At 36.4% G+C, this 17,290-nt stretch overlaps 2 protein-coding genes across 3 annotated transcripts; one reads left to right on the top strand and one right to left on the bottom strand.

The window, feature by feature from the left end:
• The first annotated feature begins 11,121 nt into the window (after positions 1–11,121).
• LOC141642958 (ethylene-responsive transcription factor ERF091-like) lies at positions 11,122–11,920 on the top strand. The gene has a single exon (XM_074451955.1). It carries the CDS (start codon positions 11,122–11,124, stop codon positions 11,875–11,877), a length of 756 nt encoding a protein of 251 aa, XP_074308056.1. The 3' UTR covers positions 11,878–11,920.
• A 1,029-nt stretch (positions 11,921–12,949) lies between these two features.
• On the bottom strand, positions 12,950–17,116 carry LOC141642959 (uncharacterized). Of its 2 annotated transcripts, none has more exons than XM_074451957.1 (2): positions 16,514–17,116; positions 12,950–13,657 (listed from the first exon to the last, which is right to left on the bottom strand). In XM_074451957.1, exon 1 carries the CDS (start codon positions 16,883–16,885, stop codon positions 16,529–16,531), a length of 357 nt encoding a protein of 118 aa, XP_074308058.1. In that variant the 5' UTR covers positions 16,886–17,116; the 3' UTR covers positions 12,950–13,657; positions 16,514–16,528. The 2 variants fall into 2 exon arrangements, with proteins under 2 accessions (XP_074308058.1, XP_074308057.1); XM_074451956.1 differs by having other exon boundaries at positions 12,950–13,640; positions 16,514–17,106.
• Between the last annotated feature and the right edge of the window lie 174 nt (positions 17,117–17,290).

The following is a 17,290-nucleotide window of genomic DNA, read 5'->3' on the forward strand; positions in this document are numbered from 1 at the left end:
ATGGCAGAATTTGAGGATGCTATAATTAATGGGATTTGGTTGCATAAATTGTGCATGAGACTAATTGTCATTTTATATAGTAAAGCTTGATTGTTAAGCTATTGGATTAATTGTTGTCTAACATATACTCACTCCGTCTCGGTCAATTCTGATACTTTCGTTTTGACACAAAGACCAAGAAAAGAGGAGGGCCTAATTATTAAGTGACAAGTGGACCAAATTGAGTGTATGTGAAAGATTAAATTGTTTATCAAATATATTCCTTATTCCTTAAATAAAAATGACAACAATTGATTTAGACAACCCAAAATAAAATAGGACAACAAATAATGGGGACTGAGGGACCGGAGTAATATAATATAATTAATTATGCTTAGTTGTTGGTATAATATTATAAGTACGTAGGATGAGCTACTTGTTGATTTTGTTGTTGTGAAGATTTTGGAAGTTTACAAAAATGCTACATAAGTTGTTCAATAATCTCAACTAACTTGTTTACGAGGGAGTGACAAAAAGTTGTTTACAAATTACAAGGGAGTGACAAAAGGAGTGAAAGGGTTTCTCAACTAAAGTGAATGACTCAGGAGTTAGTTGCACAAGTAACCTGTATTGGAAACTTTTTTGTTAACGGTGGATTGGACTTTGTATTATGAAGTATAACTAATAATAAAGATTTTTTTAACGGGTATACCCTTAATTAGGTCATACGTTAATAAGAGTTTAATATGGAAACATTTACTAGATTTTCTCATCGAAAATGAAAGTATAAATTTACTTTTGTCAAATAAAAATAGTATCTCATAAGTGTTTCCATATTAAGTTTATTAACGTGTGTCCTTAAACCTTAGGCCACACGTTAAAAAACCGAAATACTAATAAGTGAAGCACGCATATCATGTCAGTTTTCTACCTTTGCTCTTTTTTCAAACGATTATCAAAAGAATTGCTTTGGGGTGAAAATTTTGAATCTCATTTCCAACGACTATGATGTACTTTTATAAATGATACAAGAATTTGCAAATTACGAAAGTGAATATTACACAATATACTGGCTAAACTTGAGTGCAAACGTGATATCGAGAGAATTACGTGTATTACCTCCTTCAAGTTGGGGTATGAAGATTAAATGTTCAACCGAAAGATATATATACCTTCCAATGAGCTACATAGAGCCAACACAACACTTTTGTTAATACATCGACAAATTGATCCTTGGGGTGCGCATAACACGGGGGATCATTCCTTTTAAGTAAATCATCACGGATCAAGTGGCAAACAATTTTAATGTGCTTGGTTTGTTCATGAATCATGAAACACTAAAAACCTAGAGAGAGGAAATTCTCTTAAAAAAAAAAAAAAAACCAAATCTGGTATCTCCTACCCAGTGTACCATGTCATCTGCCTCCCACCCATCGTACCCCTTACTTCACATCCTTTCGCCGAAGATGCAGCTATGTTCAGGCCCATCTTCGGCGAACCTCCACGCTTCTCTTAATTAAGGCTTTTTATTTTCCAAATGTGTCCTTTCGTCTTTCCGGGTTGAGGTTTCTGTCTTGTTTCGGATCCATTGCCCTTCATTGATCGATGTTCTCACCGGCGTTTCCTTTCTATCTTGTTCTTCTGATGGGTTTTTCTTTCGGGTTTGGGTTTTTTAATCGGCCGCCGCCACTGCTGTCTTTCCATCGCCGCCGTTTTCAGAGTGACGTCGTCAGGGACTGTACCTAGGAGGTGTTCCCCTCGCCCTTACCCCCACCTCCAATGACAAGTTCTCTTGGCTGATCTGCTTGGTCTTTCACCTTGTTGGTCGGATCTGTTTGTTTTACTGTGTCTTTCAGGTCTATCTTCCCCTTGGTGGCTTTGCATGTTACTACATTGGTGTTCTCCTTCCCCTCGCCCCTCCTCCCACCGGTTGGTTTGTGCATGTCTTTCTTCGGGCTGATCGTTCCTTTCATGTCGTTTTAGTCGTCTTGTGTGGCATTTTTTGGTATTCGTCGGTCTGTCTGGGTCGGGTAGTGGTTTGGATGGTTTTCTTGTTATGTTGGTGTTTCATCTTGATATAAAATAAACACGAGTTTTACCAAATTGATGTAAAACTAGTATAATTTTTATGGTTAGTTTTAGATGAATGAAATACGCAGCGGAATTAAAGTGTTTTTGGTGTTTTTTCTAAGATAGAAAAACCGAAATTAAAGAGATATGAATTAGTTGTGAAAATCTCGCAAGGCCTCTCAACTAAAATTAGGATATGACGTGAACAAACTCTCCTTCCTCGCAAGAAATTCGAAGATATACACGAATGGTGGCTCTCACCTCGCAAGGATCGAATCACACTAAAATCTCAACCTCGCAAGGAAGAAATAAAGAAATTATAACTCGCAAGCAATAAGCACACAACAAGAAACTCTTGTATTATTCTCACACTCCATTTTTTAAAACTGGATACAAACCCTCCATTTATAGTAGATTAGGTCGACTAAAAGGACTCCTAAAACTGCCTAAAAACAACTTTCCTAAACTCGACCCTTAGAGAATTGGCAAAATTGCCTTATTACAACTTGCTAAAATTAGGAAAGAAACAACAAGGAAATTAACAAAACTACCTTAAACTTATTAGGTAAAATAAAATAAGGAAATTAATAATAAGACTCGATTTAGGCAAGTAAACTCGAGTCAGTTCGTCACCCGCGTAGAAGTCGGACAGCTCAACTTAAAACGATGATATCTCCTTCGTTACTTAACCAAATAAGGCGTATGACCACTCGTTGGAAAGCTAACATCATGTACTTTCATCTCAAATAAGAATTATACCAAAATTAGCCATATTTTAGGAAATATTTAGCTTTTAAACCAAAATAACGAATCTGAAATGTCAAGAGTGACACGAACTTGCGTTTTTAACATATACCCATGTTTCTCCTGTATCACATCTGTTGGGTGTTGTTGGTCGGGATGCGCGTCTATTTTGAGGTGTTGTGTGATTTGAAGCGTGTCTTGGGTTCGGAGCGCAGTTCTCATCCCTGGTTGATTGAGACTCTAGTTGGTTACTATGCGTTAATCAGTGTGGTTGTGTCAGTTAGGATTGTGTTGTTAAGGGCTTGGTTTGGGGTGCTGGGAGGGTTGGATGCAGTGATTCTCCCTCGAATTAAATGTAGTCTTTAAGCTTTATATTGGAGACTCTCCGATGGGATTAGTTATGTTCTTACTAATAATCTCCCTTTATTGGAGACTCTCCGATGGGATTAGTTATGTTCTATGTTTTCTGTTGTTGTATTTAGTGTTTTCGTCAAATAATCACATCTATCGTGCGCCCTGTTGCTCGGTTCCCATAGACGTTGAAGCTCCTTTCCTATGGAATAATAGCCTCTCTAAAGTGTTGTTAGAAGTGACTTTGAGTCTGGTGAGTATTGTAAGGCTATAATATTATTTGGGATTTTGCTATAAAATGGTGTGAATCAAAATTTTCCGTCTTGAAGGTTGACAAATTTTTCGAAAATGTTGTGAAAAGTATACATAGCTTTGATTTTACGCTCGTGGCGTACTTCATTTATTCCTTATTATTCTAATCTTCGATTACAACGTTTTGTGAAGTCGTGCATAAGAAGTTTTTCCGTTTTAAAATATTATTTTCGAAAAAGAATGGTATACCTACCCGGATTTTTGACTTTTCTAAGTTATGTTTTGTACCGATCGAATAGTAATACTTTTAACTTGGCCTATAATGACATGTACCATCATATGACGGACTACTTTTTATTAATGTTTTCGAGAAATTTGAGACAAATAACTTTTATGTTAAAGTTTTGATATAGCATTTCACATTTAAGTCAAGTTTGAGTAAAATTACATTAGAGTTGAGCTTTGAAGTTCCATCGTTTTCCAAAGTTCATCATATTTCAAGTATTCTATTAGGGCAATTTTAAGGTTTCGACCATTGATTTCTTATCCCCTCTATGTTATTTAAATTGCTACCTTTTTCATATCTGTTCTGGATTGTCTTGATTTTCATCACCCTATCCATTGAGTTAACCCGAGATGCCTGGGTATAGAGTTGTGTGTGAGCCCAAAAGAGTGTTTCTCACCCTAGCCTTAGGCATAGGTCTCCGACAAGATGTGTGAAATTGGACATAGTCATCAAGTTTTATAATTTGGGAACACTACGACGGTAGTTGGCCCATGTAATGTTTTGAGTATGGCTAATTGATCATGAGAGACAACTTATAAATAATGAGTGGAGTGCAATCAAAATTGGATACTTAGCGATTGTGTGGACTCATAGATAGTGAACGCAATTTAAGGACATGTGAAGATGACCTTTTTTTAGCACAACTCAGATGTTTTGGTTAGCATATGGTTGAGTTAGAACTTGTGGAATGATGAGGGAATAGTTGAGGTACTTAGAGAGTTAAAAGAGGAGTGATAATATGAATGATAAAAATAGTTGGAGGATGTGAAATTTGGCTTAGGGAATGACGTGTGTTGAATAAATGGTGATAAGATTTAGGAACCTGGAATACGAGAGAGAGAGAGAGAGAGAGAGAGAGAGAGAGAGAGAGAGAGAGAGAGAGAGAGAGAGAGAGAGAGAGAGAGAGAGAGATGAGTTGGAGATTTTGCAAGTGGTAATCCGACATTCAATGAAGAATTTATTTTAAGTTTCGAGTGAACCCGTGTGAGGTGACCTAATCGTGGATGAGTTGACTTCTAGTAACTGGGATCTATGCAATTGTCGATTTAGTACTACCAAGTTTGGTTTTGAGGACATAAGAGTAAGAGTATGGCATGTGATGCTTGAGGGTTCAATCTTATAATGAGGCATTTGATCATTTGTGATACATAATGTGACCGTTAACCTAAGTACATAGGCATGATATGTGAAAGTGGTTGTGTCGGACTCCGACCCTAAGAGTTTAGGGTAGTATAGATTTTGTTTGTAAAATTGCCTCCCAAGCGTTATTCTGAAACGCCCACGGTGTACATCGTGATTTTGTTGTAGTGCTTGAGTGAGTGATGATGTTGTTATTATTCCTTTAGAGTGATGAGTGATTAGGCCGTGTCCATGAGATAGTGTAATGTGTTGTGTTTACCAATGTGACTAGAGTGTCGCTCTACGGTGCGGCTGTTGGTGATGAAATAGTATGTTTGTGTTGGCAGTATGCCTTGGATATTTTATCTTAATTGTGTAGTAATGATGGCCATAAGGCCAATAGCTGTGTTTGATTCGGTTGTTTAATATTATATGAGTCACCATCGGGATTTATTAGCATCTATGTGATGGAATAGGAAAGTTTGGAAATGGGTTTGAGAACGGAAATGTTATACCCAGGTGACACTCGACCAAGTGCACTGTGCGCTCGACCGAGTGGTCGCCTACTCGGCCGAGTGACCTCCTACACTCGACCGAGTGGTCTGCTTTGGCCCTTGTTTTTGTCAGTACTAGACCTGACTGGGCGGTGTATATCCTTATGTTCATAATTTATAATGGTTGGTTCGCGTCGGATGGACATGTTGACCCCATATGAATGAGACCTTATGAATTGTTTGTGTTTGACCACATTTTGTGGCTTTGCTATGTAAAAGTGAGACTTGGATGAAATTTATTAGCGTGACATGTGTAATTGAGTTACAATGTGTGTGTGTGACATAGTGGTCATTTGCATGATTGTGTATATGGTCTTCCGTATGAGCGGAAGTGTTGGTGATTAGATGGGAATAGATGTTGAAAACACATATGTGATCATGTGGTGGATTTGACACGGTACATGCGTGGCATGGTGTACGGAAAATCGGAATGTTGAGCATAGTTGAGTCACATGTCGAGTGACATTGCATTATTTGGTTGTTTCATTGAGTCCGCATGTTTATGATTGATTTACATACAGGTGCATGTATGAGATTAGACGTGATATATATGTGTGTACTATTAATCGAGTTACACCCCGAGATTAATGCGTAGACTTAGAACCAATTGAGTTGGGAGTTGTTATGGGATTAGGGTTTCGAACCGTGGGCTGAACCTTGTACCTTGACGTTTGGGAGGCTCGTAGAGTAAGGTTATATCAATGGCATTAGGACCATATCTGATTTATTTATGGATTTGCAATAAGTAAGACAGAGTGTTGAACCTGGAACATAGTCATTTGTGGAACTTAGGAATGATTGTATGAGATCGTATTTTGAGGTTAATAGTTGAACTTCGGGACGAAGTTCTCTTTTAGGGGGAGTGGATGTCACAATTCGGAAGTTTAGGAAAAAAGGAAGTACGGAATGGGAGGAAGTAGTGAGAGTTGAACATTGAACTTTGGGAAGAGAGTACACATGAGATTTGAGGGAATAGTTGGAAAGGGAAGAGTGAGGTGAAACTTCGGGGACGAAGTTTATTTTAAGGGGGAAGATTGTAATACTCCGTATTTAATAATTATGTAACAATAATATTTTATTGTATGCAGCGAGTTGGGCTTGAGACATAAACATAATGATGATGATGATGATGATGATGATGATATTCATAATCATAATCATAATCATAATAATAACAACAACAACAACAACAACAACAACAACAACAACAACAAGTTGTAATAGTAATAGTAATAGTAGTAGTAGTAGTAATAGTAATAATAATAATAATAATAATAATAATAATAATAATAATAATAATAATAATAATAATAATAATAATAATAATAATAATAATAATAATAATAATAATAATAATAATAATAATAATAATAATAATAATAATAATAATAATAATAATAATAATAATAATAATAATAATAATAATAATAATAATAATAATAATAATAATAATAATAATAATAATAATAATAATAATAATAATAATAATAATAATAATAATAATAATAATAATAATAATAATAATAATAATAATAATAATAATAATAATAATAATAATAATAATAATAATAATAATAATAATAATAATAATAATAATAATAATAATAATAATAATAATAATAATAATAATAATAATAATAATAATAATAATAATAATAATAATAATAATAATAATAATAATAATAATAATAATAATAATAATAATAATAATAATAATAATAATAATAATAATAATAATAATAATAATAATAATAATAATAATAATAATAATAATAATAATATTGCTAAGGGTGTGGGGCTCGGGTAGCCGCTTACATTTTTACTCGTATTAGCTTTACTATTGCTAAGGGTGTGGGAGCCCAGCTTGTTTCTCGGCTCCCCACCAATTTCATGTAAACCATTTATTTTTATTATAATGAAAGCTGCGCGCATTTTATAATAAAAAAAAAAAAAAAAAAAAAAAAAAAAAATAATAATAATAATAATGTGTCTATTTGTTAAATGAGTCGTTTGTCATTAATTGCATTGAATGAGTCGGTAATTGGCATGTTATATGGTATCTTGCATATTGTCTTGTTTGTATGTCGGAGGACATGGAGGTTTGATTGGTTACTTGTCGTTATGGAGACGGAAGACGGTTGGGAGACCGTCTTCCGCTTGAGTCGCCTCTTGGACTTTCCCACTCCAAAAGGGATGTGCACATTAATGGCTTGAGTTTTGGAGGGACTCGTGTGGGTGAGGCACGATGTCTGGCAGGAAACCCGAATCGCTCTTAGGCCCGGTACCACCGACGTGTTCGGAGTACCTTGTGTGACTTCTATCAAAGCCACTCATGAGACTCCTAGCTACCAAAGCCCAAGAGCTTAAGACATGTCCAAGTGTCTAAGGCATGTTCGGCGTCAAGAGAGGTCGAAGCCTGAACCCATGCGGAGCCGAGGATATAGAGTTTGGCCATGCCACAACTTCGAAATTCCCGTTCCATGCCAGATCAGTAGTACGGACGATCTAGACTACGTGGAACCTCCACGTGGGGACTTGGTTTGTATACTTACGCCCTATAAATAGGACTATTATTCATCTTCTAAGGTATCGAATATGTAACTCTCCAAGTACTTTATCTCGCTACAATAGTCGGCTAAAAGAGTCTCCTCACGAGTATCCTTATCAACCCCGAGTGGGTATAAAATTATGACTTAGGCATTAGAGGGGCATTCCTCGAGACCCTCGAGGCTAGGTGAGAGGAGGAGAACCAATCCAAGGACATCACGTTCAACCAAGGAATACAACTATCAGATCAAGCTTAGCATAACTCTCAACACTCATTAATCTCGTGTGTCTTTGTATTTATCATTGAGACGGCAGTAGCGATGGTATGGTAAGATAGCAACAATGTGGTGGTGAATGATTATAGAACTACCAATTATGTTTAAAGCCGGATAAGTTGTTAACATGGTGTTCTGGTGTCAACATAATCATGAAGTTCAAGCATGTGGTAGAGGGATGAGTGGTGGAAGAAAACGAATGTAGAGGAGAGAAAAGAATGGGAGAGGAGAGGATTTAAAACGGGTATATATTTTCATAATAAAAAAAGTACTCCGTATTTTATTGAGTTAAATGTGTATTGATATACAAATATCCACAATATAGTTACAAATAATAATCTTCTCATTTACGGAGTTTATTTTCGTACATACTTTACTCATTATAGTACTTTATACCTAATAATTTCCTTTTTTTTTTTTTTTGAGGAACCTAATAATTTTCATTTGATTACCCTTAAATTTGACAAACAAAAAACCTAATTGTCTAAAATTCTAAGTTTCTAACCTAACAGCCTCTCAAATTTTATCAAATTACATCTAATTTCCATAAAATACTGATTATTAAACTAGTGATGGACATTAATCGATTATTATGGTCGTTGGTATATTGAACCTAGATGTTAATAATGATTAATTGGGCTGACAAGTGTTGGAACTATTGCGTACTTGAGATATTCATTTGGTACCCACATGAGACAACTAACATAACGTTTTGATGAATTTTATGCTTCCTCGCCAATTCGCCATGGAATTAATATCACTCAAATGTCTTCGGTCACCGACAGGGTGAGCCTAAGGATATGTTTGGATTGAGAGAATTAGAAGGAAAGGGAGGGAAAGGAAAAGAAGGGGTTTAATTTCCTTTGTTTGGTTACAATATATGAAAGGAGGGAAATGAAAGGAGAGGGGAATGAGAGGATTTAATTTTCATCCTTTAGACCAAACTAAAATCTTTCCATCATTGACAAGATTTAAAAGGAAAACTTTTTTTTGACTCTTATTTCATCATCCTCCTCCATCCACTCTACCATCTCCCTCTTCCTCTTCCTCTTCCTCCCCTTCCATCACCCTCTCATCTTTTTTGTTATTCAAACAACCATAATTTATTTTCCCTCTCCTACCTTTCTTTCCCCTCACTCTCCCTCCCCTCCCTTTCCCTCCTAAAATGATATCAAATACACCCTAAAGGCCAGGTGGGAGGGATGCAAGTCGGGAAAAGTGGAGGATTGAAAGGTGTTTGTGCGCAAAAGGGGAGCAGGTGGCAAGTTGGTCTGACAAGGAGAGAGGATGATGGCCGACGGTAATCGTCGGTGGTGGTGGGGTGGATAGTGTATTGGTGTGTATTGTTCAAATTTTGGGTGGTTTTTCTTTTCTTATTTAGGATGTAGTACACAAGAGAGGGGAAATGAGATCGAGGGGCAGAATGGTCAAAGGTGTTGTGATGAGTTAAACATGTACTGCGAAAATTAACGCCCTCATTTATTGAGATCAAAACATAGCCTATTGCCATTTCAATAAACAAATCAAATCAAAAGAAAAAACAATTCTTAGGAAGGTTGGACGGTGAAGAGAGGTACATTAAGTATGGCAATCTTTGTCCCTAAGAAGAATGAAATCCACATGGGATGAGTGAATTACAAACTAAACTAATTTTTGAGTAGATATCTACGTAACATTTAGAATTCAAAGTTGATATTGTTGAAAATGGAGCAATTAACGTATTTAATCAGGACATGAATCAGAACTTGGACAATAAGTGTTTGTAACGAAACAATTAAGAGACTCAACCTATGGCCTTCACACGCTCATTCTCTACTTTTTCAATTGCACACAACACTCGACTTTGACAATGATTAGTAACTTGGCCAATACATCACATAGATGTTTTATCTTTCATTTTTAAATTATAAACAAAATTTGTCAATATATCTTTTATACTCTAGCAATTTCGATCTCATCGTCATTTACAATATCATTTTAACCGATAAAAACACTATTCGGTTAAATGGCTTAATCGGCTAGGCTTGTAGACTAGTTTTTTCTGTTTGTGCTCTTCGTTGGGCGTGTTTGTATTTTGGACTCTTATTCTTTATTCTAATATATACCCTCACATTACACCAGAAAAAAAAAAAAAAAAAAAAAAAAATTCTAAATTCTCTATGTATGTATATCAATCAAATAAACTAGCAATTTTATGTCTTGATTCCAAAAGATTTGAAAGTCTTATACTTCGTAGTTGGATCTCAACCATCACCTTAAAGTTTTCGTTGAGGTGATTCATCTATCATTGTATCAGAGTCAACGTGACCGGTCACAGGTTCGAATCCTGGCAACCTCAATAACTCACGAAGTGTAATTTCAGCACAAGGTTTTGGGGAGTCTGTACACTAACCAGGAGTGAGGAGGAGGAATAAATATAATAGTTGGATTTCAACCATCACTTTAAAGTTTTGGTTGAGATTGTTCGTCTATCAGTATTTACCATACTAACACGACTCGGTAGAAAAACCAATTGATTGGAGATACCACACAACCAGTGGCAGAGCCATGATTTGAATTTAGGAGGCGAAAAAATTTTAAAGGGCGCAAACTACTAATTTCATAAGATACACTCGAAAATTTTTAGAAAATTTAACTAGAAACTTTGAAAATTTCATCCGCCCGGGAGGGGGGAAGGAAGGCTGTGTTAACAAGTATATCCCGAAACACTAAACCCCAAAAGCCGAACCTTAAGATAAGGTTAAGCTACTAGTTTACTAAACAAGTATTTTGATTTCACATTTAATTTAATTGACTAAAATGATGTACTTGCTGAGCTGTTCTCCAAATATATACACCAAAGTTTCAACATTTTCTACGTCAAATTTAAGCGACTTTATATATAAAAAAATGTTAGCACAAGTGTTCCTTCATTTCTTTTCCTTGAACAATCCATTGACAAAATATGGTTTATGGTAAAGAGCAAGAACCCCACCAATCTCAAGAAGCAATCCTAGAAAACGTTTGGGCGAACTACATAGGACACCCCAAAGAACCACGAGCAGCGACATTGACACAACATAGTCTTGTAAATACCCGAGATTGGAAGGCTATCCCTTGTTTGGAAGGTATGGATGAACCCAAAAACATGATACAAAGGTTACCAAGTCTTGAAAGATGGGTGTCTATGGGTTCCGAAAGTTGGGAGGAATTTTTAAGTGGAATAACTTATAACCCTAACCCTGAGGAAAGTCGAGCCACAGAGGAGGGTAGAGAAGAGAATGATAGCAGATACTATCGACCAAGAATCCAAAACAACTCAAAGACGGTAACACGACATTACAGAGGCGTTAGGAGGAGGCCATGGGGTAAATACGCGGCTGAGATAAGAGATTCTACTAAGAAAGGCGCTAGAGTATGGCTAGGAACGTTTAATACGGCGGAGGAAGCCGCCTTGGCTTATGACAAGGCTGCCTTGAGAATTAGAGGAACAAAAGCGTTTCTTAATTTCCCAATTGAAGATGATGTTAGCAAAAAGAGTTTGGAGTCGCAAGCTAGTAGGAAAAGAGAAGGGAGGGAATCAAACATGGAAGATAATTGGATGAATAGTGCAATGGATGGAGAGTTGATGATGAAAAGGTCAAGAAAAGACATGGATAGTATAGTTGAGTTAGAAGATTTAGGGAGTGATTTCTTAGATGATTTGCTCTCTTCTTTCTAGTGTACATTTGGAGTCTGTAAAATAGTGAGATTATGTACTAGTATAGGCTTGAGCTATGTGTCTTTCATTTTCCTTATATATATATGTAGTCGATTGAATTTGTAGAGAATTTATTAATTATAGACCAGAATTGCTAATTCATTTTACTCATACTAGTATTACTGTCCATGACCCACCAGTGGCCACCACCACCCCGACGAAATCCACCACGATTAACCCAACACCTTTTACCACTTAGACGCAACGCCCACCATAATCGACCTTCCTTACCTTACCATTGTCAACCACTGTCCATGTTAAAACCGACACCGTTACCTGGTAGGTAGGTGTTTTCAAAAACAGTTTAGTTCACTCAACTGCTAATTTGATCCTATTCACCCAAAACCCAAACCGTCTCAATGGAATCAGTTAATAACTACTTAAAACGTTTATAAATGGAATGATTAATCGTTCTTCTATATATACTTTGTTCTTAATTCTCGCTTATTTTGTTCTAGTGATTTAGTTTAATTTTCATCAACTTATTATTCCCAACACTAGATTTCATAAGATAAACTTTGATATAAATAAATTTAAGACTTTTGAGTTTGGATGCATTTGAAAAAATAAACAAAAAAGAATGATATCTATATACTAGTCCGTATATTTTAAATTCACTTTATTTTTGGTATAATTTGCTGAAATTGCAAATCATAATCTAAAAGATGCACGATTTTTTTGGTTTTTCAGTTCAGTTATTACGGTCGGTTTTTAATGAACACTCCTAGTTACTTGCGAAGTTGACAGCTTAGGAAGGGATGGTCATTGGCTTTGGCTGGTACTACATAGTTGCCAGCGTTGTAAGAAAGCCCATGCCTTGATGGGTTTGGTGGTTAATCTGGGTCTGGTTGCCTAGTTGGTGGTGGTTGTCTCGCATGTAGTGGGTGGTGGTCTTAGGGCCAGTAGAAATGGTGGAGGAGGTGGGTGGTCGTGTTGGTCACAGGGGAAATGGTCTTAGGGCCAGTAGAAATGGTGGACGAACATAGTGATGAAGATTATATAGCTATACAAATTAAAATGAAAATCCAAAATATTGTGATCGAGGTGCACATAAAACTATATTCTCGAGTAGAAATAACAGGAGAAAAATTAAAGTCGGCAAAATATAAATAATCTCAGTTGAGTAGTCTAGTTTAGTGATTAAGGGGGGATCATAGACGCATACCAAAACTAGTAATGAATGTAAATAGTCCACAGTCGGGCCTCCATACACAAGGTAGCATTTTCCGAAGATATTAGGCACATATCTTGGCTTACACCATTATTTTGTGGTCGGTCGCTCACTGAATCTTGAGATCATGCAAACGACGGAGCTGCACTTGAATACACTTCATCTAATTCATTTGGCTGTCTTTTAAAAATACTCATCACTGTAGCCATCGTATGGCTAATTTAAAAACACAGACACACACTGAAAATTTGGGCTATAATATACAGTATACATGAACATGACGTTTAGCAGAAAGCAAAAGGGAAGAGAATGATTACTGGATTAGCAAGTCACAGGGTTGACATCAACTGTCCAGGCTTTGTACTTGCAGTTGCAGTTTATTTTGTATGATATCATACATACAAACAGCTACGGGGTACTACTCTTGTCTCACTAGCTTGCTGCAACATAATAACTCTAAATAATATGCACTAAACAGGTAACGCTTCCGCACGAGGTTGAGAACAAGTTGCTACTTGCTAGGCACTAGCTTTATCTTCCATCGTGTCTGCATCTGCAAACATGCACCATCTTCGTAAACTAGAAAAATAAGTACGGAGTACAATCTTGAAGAAGCTTATATGCCCAAAAAAAAAAAAAAAAACAGGCTGCCTTCATTCATATACATACATTAGAAGAGCCATATAAATTTATTTAGTGCCTTATAGCAGGGTCTCGTTGAAATATTCTTTCAAACACTAAATAAGGAGTATATAAAAAAAAACAAAAAACTGGACACCAGAATTGAGAAATGCACTAAATATTTTTGTGTTAAGGTATCAGGGGCCAGATGGATAATGCACGGATCCGCCTTTGCATATAGAGGAATAGAAGTATAGGAGGAAACATTTTCAAAACACTCTTACAAGAATCATCTTACAGACAGAACCTTTGAACATTGAAGGGTAATGGATTACTTGCAAGTTGCCCAACCGAGCGGACTAACATATCGAAGATGCACAATCTAATATAGGAGAAAACTGTTTTTTCCTTTCAAATCCTAAAGAAGAGGAATAGACAAGTTACATTTCTTGCTTTACCCATACAAGGATAGGAGTGAATGCCCAAATTTTCCTATAGGGCTACAGTGCAGGTAGACGATCTTATTCCAATCCCCACTCGGTCTCCAACGACTCCAAGCCAATTTCTTACATCGGCTAAATACGCTAAACGTAGCCAATATCACTTCAAAATGCAGTAAATATGGTCGCAGTAATCATCAAAACCTTGACAAAAGGGTCATGTTTCAGTGGCAGTCTTGTTTTAATACCGTAGGCTTATATGACACCAACTAAAGCCCCTTCTCTCTTTTTCTCTTATAGCAACTAAAGCCATACTTATAAATTATACAGAAACAATGAAGCTGTACATCTTTTACAGCTCCAGGTTCCGCTCTAGAACTCGAGCATACTCCCAGAGTCCCAGTATATCAACTTCAAAGAATTGTCTCCCCTTCAAAACTTATAGTCCCAGCAATTTCTTTCTTCGAGTTATCTAACTACTAAATTGAAATCAGCTTGCCTACATCGGAACTTCGGGTAACCCCATAGAAAAGAAAAAGAAAATAATCTGATTTCAAACTCTTGTCCAGTTCCCCCACTCTTTCTGTCAATCAATTGTACAGAGATTCTGGAGCCAAAGAACTCCATTCAAAAATTATTTTTGAAGTTACCTGAAAAATAGATGCTTAACACCCAGCATTGTGCAAAGCACCACACACTTTATGAATCACATAAGACGGTCTAGGCCACACTCACAAGGATGAGATATAGTCTCCTTTGTAACTCACAAGTCCTAAGAAGGTTTCATCACAACACCAATGGGTAACTATTTGGTCTATAAAATGATCTAGCTTTACCCTCTTTCATCAATGTATGCATTGCAAGTCTCCTCATACTCCCCTCATGGAAATCAGACGAAGTTTCAACTAATAGCCCTCAGCAGAAGCCCTACTGCAACTGCACAAATGGCCAACCTAAGTCTCAAATCATAAGCGCGCCCAATTACAATACCAACTAAAATCGCATAAGACAAGTCTGGGACGGGCTCAAGGATGAGAGAGCGAATCTAATTAAGAAAAATGAGGTTTCATCCTAAAACAAATGGCAATGGGAGGAGCAACTAAGTGATCAACATACTCCTTTTTTCATCAATGTACGACAGACTTGTGACAATTCTATCAACTATATAAGACATAAAACTCTACACTATATGCCAAGTACCATAACCTAAAATTTGGGATTTCTCCACTAAAGACGGCACATCATCTTCAATCAATTTTTTTTGGTGACACATCATCTTCAATCTATATACCAACATCCCCCACTCTCACCATTTCCTTTGTCAGTGTGAAGCTCTTATCCTTAAACCAAAAGACTTCTATCCACACATGATTTATTGTCATCTAACTTCCAAGGGTGACACACTGACACATCATCTTCAATTTTTTTTTTTTTTTCGCATTTTGAGGTGTGCGTTCACCCTTGGACGGTTCTAAAGGATGATTCATGTCCGCCGACCCCAAATCATTTTGGGATTAAGGCTCTGATGTTTTTGTTGTTGTAACTTCCAAGGGTTTACAGCAACAAGTTTGACAAAACAGATAATACCGTATCTAAGATAAATTTCTCCACAGTTTATCCAAAATGCACACAGAATCAACCATTAATTAGGAATATAAGTTTGACACAAAATCCTCCTCTCAGAAACAAACACAGATTTCTAGAGATCAAGGTCTAACCGACTTTTATTAAACCAACACAAACCAACTAACCACTTCCACAATTTCCTGGCGGAAACAGCTAAACCTAACTCTGAAGAAATGCAACAATGTTGTAACCAATTGCGAAATGATCGAACAATCCAAAGAAAGGGATTTAAATGCAACAAGAATATAAGACTCATGTTCATAAAAATCAAAATTATGTAACACAATCATGCATCTCTCACCATTACTTGGGCTTGTCAAACTCACTTAACTCAAAATTGAGCAACTCTAAAAAAAGATCAGAACTTCTAAAACAGTTCAGCAAAGTCAACAAAATGAAATTACAAAACGACCTTAACCCAATTGTGCAATGTCCAAAACAACATTATCAAACTACAGTAGTACCCAATACAAACAAACCCTAATCCCCAAAATCAAAAATCAAAATCATGCACCATGATAAATCATTTTCCCACATCAATCTAAATGATGAGCCCAAATGTAATTCCAAATTCCAAAGTTTCCCACACGCTTGAAATGTCTCAGTTACGGAATTCAGTTCCAATTATAGGGTCCCCATTTCCCAATCATGCAATCAACAAAATGAAATTACAATCAACAAAGCAAACCTAAACCTCAAAATATAATAAAAAATCAAAATCAAAATCAAGATCAAATACCATGATGAAGATGAATCATTTTCCGACATCAGGATGAGGGTTATTATTATGCTGAGAATCGTCCTTCTTAGAAGGGAGAGGATTACCTCCCTTAATGAACCAACCAAGAGCAAAGAAGGCACCACCAGCAAGAATAGCAGTACCCCATGCATGTGAATACCATTTACTGTATTGTCTTATTGCAAACCTCCATTGATCCCTCAATGTTGCCGGGTCCGGGTTTACTGATTCAGCTGGGTTCGGGAAATGGGCCTTTTGACCCGAATATGACCCATTCTTGTAACTTTCAAATCTGGCTTTTGTTGGTTCTTGTTGTTTGGGTTTTGTGGTTTCTAGGTTTTGTTGGGGTTTTGGGTGGTTTTCTTCTGCCATTTTTGGTGGGTTTTCAGATTATTGCAAGGTTTTTGTTTACAGATGATTTTTGGGTCACTCGAAGCGCAGGAAATAGGTATTGGGAAGCACTTCTTTTTTCTAAGCGAATTATAGTGATTCGGTTTTAATGATTTCTCTGGGCATCTCACGGACGATTGTTGTGTTCAAAGTTTGCCGTCTCCATCTGAAGATAACTTCTAAAACAGTTCAGCATGTTGGTCTAAAATTTAATCCGACCCGACGTATTCTACCTCATTCACTTATTTCACCGTTCAGCTTAACTAGGGACGAGATTTGTTCATTCTAATTAAGGAGTGAAACTTAAATATAAGAACCATTCACTTATTTCACCGTTCAGCTTAATTAGGGATGATATTAGTTTGGCCCAATTCAGGAGTGAAACTG

Source organism: Silene latifolia, chromosome 2 (genome assembly GCF_048544455.1).
Source record: "Silene latifolia isolate original U9 population chromosome 2, ASM4854445v1, whole genome shotgun sequence".
Lineage (NCBI taxonomy): Eukaryota > Viridiplantae > Streptophyta > Magnoliopsida > Caryophyllales > Caryophyllaceae > Silene > Silene latifolia.

Bases quoted from the DNA above. Each gene is read 5' to 3' on its own strand.
- LOC141642958 (XM_074451955.1), top strand. From the start codon at position 11,122: ATGGTTTATGGTAAAGAGCAAGAACCCCACCAATCTCAAGAAGCAATC.
- LOC141642959 (XM_074451957.1), bottom strand. From the start codon at position 16,885: ATGGCAGAAGAAAACCACCCAAAACCCCAACAAAACCTAGAAACCACA.